At 43.4% G+C, this 8,237-nt stretch overlaps 1 protein-coding gene across 1 annotated transcript; it reads left to right on the top strand.

Moving 5' to 3' along the window:
* Nucleotides 1-4,480: 4,480 nt before the first annotated feature.
* Nucleotides 4,481-7,083, top strand: LOC148399030 (keratin, type I cytoskeletal 19-like). Its single transcript, XM_088374438.1, has 8 exons — nt 4,481-4,976; nt 5,202-5,284; nt 5,368-5,524; nt 5,604-5,765; nt 5,857-5,982; nt 6,393-6,613; nt 6,709-6,722; nt 6,806-7,083. The coding sequence occupies exons 1-8, from the start codon at nt 4,557-4,559 to the stop codon at nt 6,853-6,855; spliced, it is 1,233 nt and encodes a 410-aa protein (XP_088230564.1). The 5' UTR covers nt 4,481-4,556; the 3' UTR covers nt 6,856-7,083.
* The last annotated feature ends 1,154 nt before the right edge of the window (nt 7,084-8,237 follow it).

Genomic DNA, 8,237 nt, shown 5'->3' on the forward strand with positions numbered 1-8,237 from the left:
GTGACAGACTGTGATATAAACAGAACTAAAGCTAGGTATGTAAGAAACCTGAAGCTCGCATTACTGCCAGACACCAATAAAGAGGAGCAATTGGTTGTATGGAGTGTTTACATAAGTCATTCACCACAAGAATTGCTACTATCACTATGAAGTTACTACTACTGCGACTGTGTTTACTTTTTCTTCTTCTTTGTATTTTCAGGCTGCCCTGTGGCTCAATGCTGCCCCTTACAGGTCAGTCTCGACTATGACAGGTGGGTGTGCTGCGGTGCGTTGGTTTTGACAACCATGCCACGTAGCGGAGGTTTGTGGCCATGCAGGGCGGCATTGCTGGGCAGGTTGGTGTTGCTATGGCACCTTAAAAATAAAAATATTGCTTCATACAATGATACATGGAGGTTTTCTTGGCCTGCCTGCATTTTATGAAGTGCCACTAGAGGAGGCTGTTCAATAATAAAAGTTACCTCCAGTGTTCAAGCCAAGTAGCTGAGCTCATAAAGGGTGTGGCGCTGGGACTATCTGGTGTGTTTGACAAGTTAAAGAAAAGCATCTGGGGAAAATATCAAGGCATGTTTTAGCGTTGATGTCAATTGCTTGTATTTCTTATCTTGCTATACTTATGTTGCATTGTTATCAATAACCACGACAGGAACAGACTAGGCATCTAAATAATACACCTTCTAGAGCAAAAGCGCAAAGTACGCACATACACTGAGCATTTACTGTCCCAAATATGTAAGACCCAACCCTCCCTCTACATTAATCTTTTTTAATTTGTTATTAGTGATCCAAGGTACAATATCTATTTACACAACACAAGCGCCACAAGCTTACTGGAATTACAACAGATAAGATTCAAGCGCTTGAATGTTTAACTCACACACGCACACACACACGTGGACACGCACGCACACGCACGCACGCACGCACGCACGCACGCACGCACGCACGCACGCACGCACGCACGCACGCACATACAAACTAGGACAGCGTGTGTCAATTGTGTGTTGGACTTTTGGCATAGAAGTAGTATGCTGGGGAGTTATTGCACAGCGCGGTCCGAATAGTTGAAAGAGGATGTGATAATGCCTGCGGCGGGGTGTGGTATATTGACAGGAGGCTCCGGAGCGTACAGCAGTGCACTGCTATGATTCACTGTTGATCCATACAGAGACCTGCTAACTTTGCTGTATGCAAACTATGTGTTGAAGGGATATCTGCAACTCTGCAAGAAAGCATATGACTGTTGATGGAGAAAGTCTAGCAGAGTACTCTCATTAATAAATATTTTTTTTTATCCAAAATTCATAGGCGGTTAAAGGAACAATGATCATATACAGTATGCATAAGTGAATGAAACTGGAAGACAATAGGTGCCGTTCATGCTTGAGTAGTGAGTGACATGCTGTACATGTTGCTGGGATACAGTAAAATAACAGAAACTGTTTTGAGCTTACAGTACGTTCACTTGGAGGTGACGGAGACAATAGACTTCCTGTTGTCATTTTCTTTCACTCACTGGGCCTTGAAAAATCAGAAGACAGAATGCTCAACTTGTTATTATCTAAAAGATGGAGCACTGTTCTTCTTGATGTCAGGCCATAAATCAGCAGATCTGTGAAATGTCACTTCAGAGTATTAAACTTGCATGCTAACCAACAAGGCCTTCTCTACTGGCCGAAATATCACCAGAAAAAAACAACTAAAATTATAACCTAAATTTTAACTGTCACCTGAAATTTGTAACTATTTGTCGTCAACGGTCTGTTCTCTTCATTTCATAGAATTTCTCTCATTTCCAGTAATGTGTGCACACAAAAATATTTTGAATTTTTTTTTTTGTCCGATCATATTTCAGCGTATGCGTGCTGTCATGCCAATTTAATCCTCCCGACTGGCTTTCAGTATCAGTAGCGTCTACACTGTAAATGGAATTATTGGCAATGATAATGTTTATTGAATGAATCACATTTTACATTTGTCTTCGCAGGGCCAGTATGCTGGCCGACAATAATGTCAGCATTCTTCCATTCTCTCTTTGGTATTGTCAAGAGCAAGCATGTTATATTACATGTCAAGTCAAATGTTCCACCATATTTGTCTTCTGTCCCTGACAACATGCTAATGATCTTACAGCCTAATGTTACTGATAGGATTGGAACGTGAAGTGGAAGAAAATGAAATGAGAAAAGTAAAAGCCGACTCTAAATCCACTCAGGTGGATGTGTGTGTTTTTTTAAAGTATATGCAGTGAACTCATCCTGGCTTGACTTCATCTCTTTGACCAAGCATTGGCAAAAGGGAGGGAGTGGGCAGAAGATATTTCACAGAGTCATGCCGTTTATGACAACTGAACACTCCCACAAAGTACACATAGATTTAGATAAAGTTAGCAGGAATGTTTTTGAAGATTTGTGGGTTATAAATTATCAAGACAAGATGTGTTAATATTTATGATTGCAGTACGGGTTGCAACCGTTACGGCTTAATTCTGTGCAAGTATTGTGACATATACAGACTTTGCTCCAAATCCCGTTTAAGTCATGTTGATTTCGTAGAAGTCTGAAGTTTTCTTAATAATCAGCACTGTTGCAAAATTCCTGTGTGCAATCAGAATTTACAAATGGATCTAAAAATACATGCAGAAGAGACTAATTGTAGAGGATTTTTTTTTTTGCATGAGTCATATTTGGTTTAGGTGAAAACGCCCACTTTCCACATAGTGCACAGAGCGCAGCATAAAATAAATAACGTAGAGTGCACAAATACTCTCCAGTTTTTTAAGTCAGTGAGTCTGTCAAAGCATTGCTTGTTACAGCTATTCTACTTTTTGGTCTGTACTTGGATGGGACACGATGACTGCACACACAGCGGGTAGCATACCTCAAGGAATCACTTGTTGCTGACTGATGAGTCTTTATATGTTTGACTTTCAACAGGCCTCTGTCAGAATTCTGGTAAAATAACAACTTTAAAAAACTCAAGATATATAGCTTGGTCTGTAAGCAGGGTCTGAAAACACCTTTTATTAGATGATCAAACAAATTAAAGGGACAACACATGGGTGGGTATGACTTTTTGTAAAACTATTATCAGTTTTTTCCCCCTTTTTTTTAGAGGTGGAACGAATTAATGGCAGTTCCATTTATTTCAATGGGGGAGTCGATTTGACACGAGTACTTTGTTACATGCCTCGTCACGGGTCATATTAAACTTAAACAAGGCATCACCTTATGATATTAGATGCCACACTACTCTGCTAATTGTAAGATAGAGAACTGCCATGATGAAGCTACATTTTAATATGTAAAATTTGCATGTCATGTTTTGACATGTTGGAGTTCAGAAATGTTTGTTAAAACTAGCTTTGCATCACTGCAATGTGAAAAGTTTGACACTGCTCCATGCTGATTTCAACTGAACTCCATTGCTCCCTAAAAACAAAGGGCAGAGGGCAGAGCTTTGCAATTTTGTGTTTGTTCAAAGACCTCAAAGGGCATTTAATAATTTATTCGTCTTAAAGTGGACGTGAAGTCAGTCTGAACAGAGTTTCATGAAACATATCAGTGAAACATTTCTCACAGTAGAGTGAGACCAAACCCTGCTCCTGCAACAAATAAGAGGCATGAGTCACTTCTCCCTTTGGCTGAGGGGTTGATGACCCCACAAGCCTCTCCCATCTCCACAGCAGAGAAAAATTGGCCCATTGCCCAAAACGAAGATAAGGAGTTGCACACCCACTTGAACTCCAGCAGACATGCACACAAGAACGACACACAATCCCTTTCTGCACACCGTTTCCTCCCAAAAACAGGCTGCAAAGGGGGCCAAAATCACCACACTCAAGAACACACACAGGAACTGAGAAGGCATGTCGGCTGTGATGTGGTGAACAATGGGGGCGCAGATTCCTTGTCAATAAGAATGAAAAGAAGTGTTAATGCAATATTGGCCACAAGGTCATTGGCATGAGTTACAAAACGTTCATTCTTTCCACAGAGTGCAAGGATGTTCATTTTTGACAGAAAAAAAAGAGCTTGTTAAGTGCCTGATGTTAAAATCATCTTCATATTTGCATGCAGTTCATATTTGCGTGCAATTATTCAAAATGGTGTGAGAGTAGAAGAGCAGGTATTTAGATAAGCAGGCAGAAATTACAAATGTGACGTGCGTGCACACTCACACAACACACACACACACGTAAGCACACACGCACACACCTCAGCAGGACCCTATCTGCTTCAACATGGACACAAAAGAAGCAACACACACAAACACACACATTCCATGAGAGTGCCCTCATAGGGGGAAAGGGAAAAAAATCCATTGGTCCTTAAAGGAAAACAAGTGGTGGTTGTGTCAAGCCAGCGCGGCTCGGCAGAGTAAAACTCCCTCCTTCTCTCCCCTCCTACCCTCCCTAACTCCCTCCCTCCCCCCAAACCAGACCCGCCCCAGGACCAGCACTATATCAGGAGCCGGCTCGCCACTACCCAACTCCACTCCTGGTCCAAGCGGCTCAAACTCCTCTCGTCTCCTCTCTCGAAAGACTCTCAGCCATGCAATCCAGCTACAGCATCACCGGTGGGCCCGTCATGATGAGCAGGCAGAGCTACAGCTACTCATCCAGAGCCGCACCCAAGGCTCGGAGCTTGTCCGGACTGAGCGTCAGAGGTCCTCGCATCTCCTCTTCCACCATGTACAATGTCTCATCCGGGTATGGTGGTGGTTACGGCGCCGGGGCGGGCTCCTTCGACCTGTCCCACGCCTTGGACCAGAACAACATTCAGCTGAACGAGAAGGCCACCATGCAGAACCTGAATGACCGTCTGGCCAGCTACCTGGAGAAGGTGCGATCTCTGGAGACCGCCAACGCCAAGTTGGAGAAGCAGATCAGAGAGTACTACGAGCAGAAGGGGCCTGCGGCGGACAGGGACTACAGCAACTACTGGGCCATTATCAATGACCTGAAGGACAAGGTAGGTAGTGTCGATGCCATGCAAGATGTTTGCGCTACTGTTAATCATTAGCATGCTAGAGCGATATGGGTTTAGAAATGTTAAACTGCGCACGTTAAAATTGACATTGACCCGTCATAGTTCACACATAGGGTGCTTATCAAATTTTTTAACAAAAACAACAACACTGCTTTCTGTCTGCTAGATGAAGCTTCTGACCAATTCTCAACTTTTGCTTTAATTCAGATCATGGCCGCCACCGTCGGCAATGCCAACATCCTCCTCCAGATTGACAACTCCAAACTGGCTGCTGATGACTTCAGAACCAAGTAAGGCCTTAAGTAATATCTTTAATCAGTGCTCATATTCCAAACGCCAAGCTCATTGCCCTTTCCTTGGCAAAATCCAACAGGTTCGAGCATGAACTGATGATGCGCCAGTCTGTCGAGGCCGACATCGCCAACCTGCGCCGCCTGCTCGACCAGACCACTCTGACTAAAGCTGACCTGGAGATGCAGATCGAAGGCCTGCAAGATGAGCTGGCTTACCTCAAGAAGAACCACGCAGAGGTACCACAAGCTTGACATGTGCAATTCTTGTGAGAGGTTTAAAATGCTAACTTTTCTGGTGGGTGTGTCTGCTGCTCAGGAGCTGGCAGCGATGCGATCACAGCTGTCCGGCACAGTCAATGTGGAGGTTGACGCCGCACCCCAACAGGACCTCAACAAAGTCCTGGATGAGATCCGCGCCCAGTACGAGGCTATCACAGATAAACACCGCCGCGACCAGGAAGCCTGGTTTAATGAGAAGGTAAACCCAAACACACACATGCACAAAAACCCCCCACCTCATCTACTTTGAATCAAACTGAAGAATTTATATCATGCTTTACTCTTCCTAGTCGGCCGCCTTGTCAAAGGAGGTGACCATCAGCACAGAAACCATCCAGACGTCCAAGACAGAAATCGGAGACCTGAGACGTACGCTGCAGAGTCTGGAAATCGCCCTGCAGTCCGAATTCAGCATGGTGAGAGACGAAAGCCAGACAGCCTTGTCACAATCACGCCTTATATGAGCAAAATTCCTCTCTTGTCCAGGGAAATGGAGACAGTGATAAAGGGTACAGAAGGAGGGCTTTACTGAAGAATGCATTTGGGGGGTGGGGGAGGTGTGCTGGGAGGGAAAAACATTTCACAGTCCAGTCAGGTTCTGGTAGACATTAAAGAGCTTGGAGAAAAAGGGAAGGAATGCAGAACATGATGGTCTTGTAAGCCCCACAGGTTGTTAGTTCAAGGAGGCCTCCTTGTGACTTCTGCAGTCAAAAAGACAATGGCGTAGCCAGTTTCAGATACAAACCAGGATGGGATTGTTCTATTTCAACATCTAATGTGACAATGGTTCAACTAAACATGTTTTTCTTGTTTTAATCTTCTATAGAAAGCGGCGCTGGAGAACACGTTAGCAGACACAGAGGCTCGTTACAGCGCCATGCTCGCCGGCTTCCAGACCACAATCAACATGCTCGAGTCAGAACTAGCCAACATGCGCGCCAGCATTGAGCAGCAGGGCCAGGAATACAGGATGCTGCTGGACATCAAGACCAGGCTGGAGCAGGAGATTGCCACCTACAGGAGCCTACTGGACACAGAGGAATCCAGGTAGACGGAAATGGTCATAATTGGAGAGTGCATACATTAAAAATCATTGGAACACTCCATTCATTGTTTATTTTCTCTTTCCTTTCTCAATTAAGGCCTATTGGTTCAGGTGAGTGATTCTTAACCCCAGGAAATGATATATTACATAACCGCATGGAAAACTGAAACACTGCCATTTTGTCTTCTTCACAGGGAGCTCTAAGACCACAGTCACAACAACCACTGTGCGCACCTCCAGCTAAATGGTCCAGATAGCAGGACAACAAACACATGCACACACACACACAAAGCTGTTACACCTGATTTGTGAAACTATGGTAAAAAAATCACTGACAGAAGATGAAAGTTGAATGCCGCGCTCGAGACCGAGAGGAGACGAAAGGCTGCGTTAAAGTTTATGAAACGGAGGAAATGTCTGTATGTGTGTTTGCATGTGTTGTCCAAAAAATAAACCTGCTGGGGATTACAAAGTGTGTCATTTTTGCAACAAAATGATATCTCTGTTTATGCAGTTGTCATACCAACTGAGTTTACATTGTGGGAGGTGGGATATGGGCTGGTGGAAATGAGTGTTACGTAAAGGCGGTGTTGTCAGGAAAAGGCTCAACAATGGTCAAACTTGTTGATGTTAGACTTGCACTCAATGTCTCGGAGCAGAAAACCTTAAGTGAAATGAAAATCAAACAAAGCAAATGACCCATGGATTTAATAGACGACACACCCTAAGGGCTGACTAACCTTTGCCCTGGAGGCTGTCAACACTGTTACCTAAGTAACAAGAGCACACATACTTCATTATAAACACACGGACTGGGAATGCAAATAGTGACAAAGTGAACAAAGACAGGCAGTGTTAAAATCTCGTACCGGTGTTGCACTTTGGACTCATTTATGATGTAGTGTGTGTAGCTATGAAAAAGTAAAGGGAGGGTCAAGCCTTGCCTTTTCAACACAGCACCGTCTTTTATGACCTAATCTTACCTGTTTGCATGAAACAGGAAATGGGAAAAAAAATGCATGGAATGATAAACTGTAAGTGAGACACTACATTAAGCACATTTTGAGGAGTAAAAGAGCAAATTCCCGATGAGGAGTTCACATTTCTCAAACAATGGTGTAATGTTTGCTTTGGAAAGTCAGCGATTACAAAGTGGGTGGGAGTACAGCACCCAACCCCCACTGGGAAGCTTTATGGGCCCATATTTGGACACATATCCAGCACGCTGCTGTTACATTACACGGTCTATGTAAAAGATCTTCCAGAATTGCTCTCAGCCAAAGCCATTGCGATAATAAGGTCAGAATATTTCCTTGACATAAACAACAAGATATGAAGCAGTAGCTCTAATAGCTTGTCATGAGTCAACTGTATACAGTAAAAACCAGTTTTGAGGTCAGAGCTCTCATAACGCCATTTATTCGGAGCTAAACAATGAATTTTCAGATTATTTGTAACATTGAATGCATTTTGTCTGCTTGGCGTACATACCAAGTAGTTGCCATTATTGCCAACTTGACTCGGGTCTTACATAGTAATCCACTTAATTGTTCTTACACATAATTTTCTGCAGATTTTAATATTATTGTCAGATAAAATTTAACTACATGAATTTTATTTGTTAAA

Source organism: Syngnathus floridae, chromosome 4 (assembly GCF_059516105.1).
Source record: "Syngnathus floridae isolate MCC-2025c chromosome 4, RoL_Sflo_1.0, whole genome shotgun sequence".
Taxonomy (NCBI): Eukaryota; Metazoa; Chordata; class Actinopteri; order Syngnathiformes; family Syngnathidae; genus Syngnathus; species Syngnathus floridae.

Coding starts and splice junctions, on each gene's coding strand:
- LOC148399030 (XM_088374438.1), top strand. CDS start 4,557: ATGCAATCCAGCTACAGCATCACCGGTGGGCCCGTCATGATGAGCAGG. Junction 5,285..5,367: donor GCTGATGACTTCAGAACCAA/GTAAGGCCTTAA, acceptor AAAATCCAACAG/GTTCGAGCATGAACTGATGA. Junction 5,525..5,603: donor TCAAGAAGAACCACGCAGAG/GTACCACAAGCT, acceptor TCTGCTGCTCAG/GAGCTGGCAGCGATGCGATC.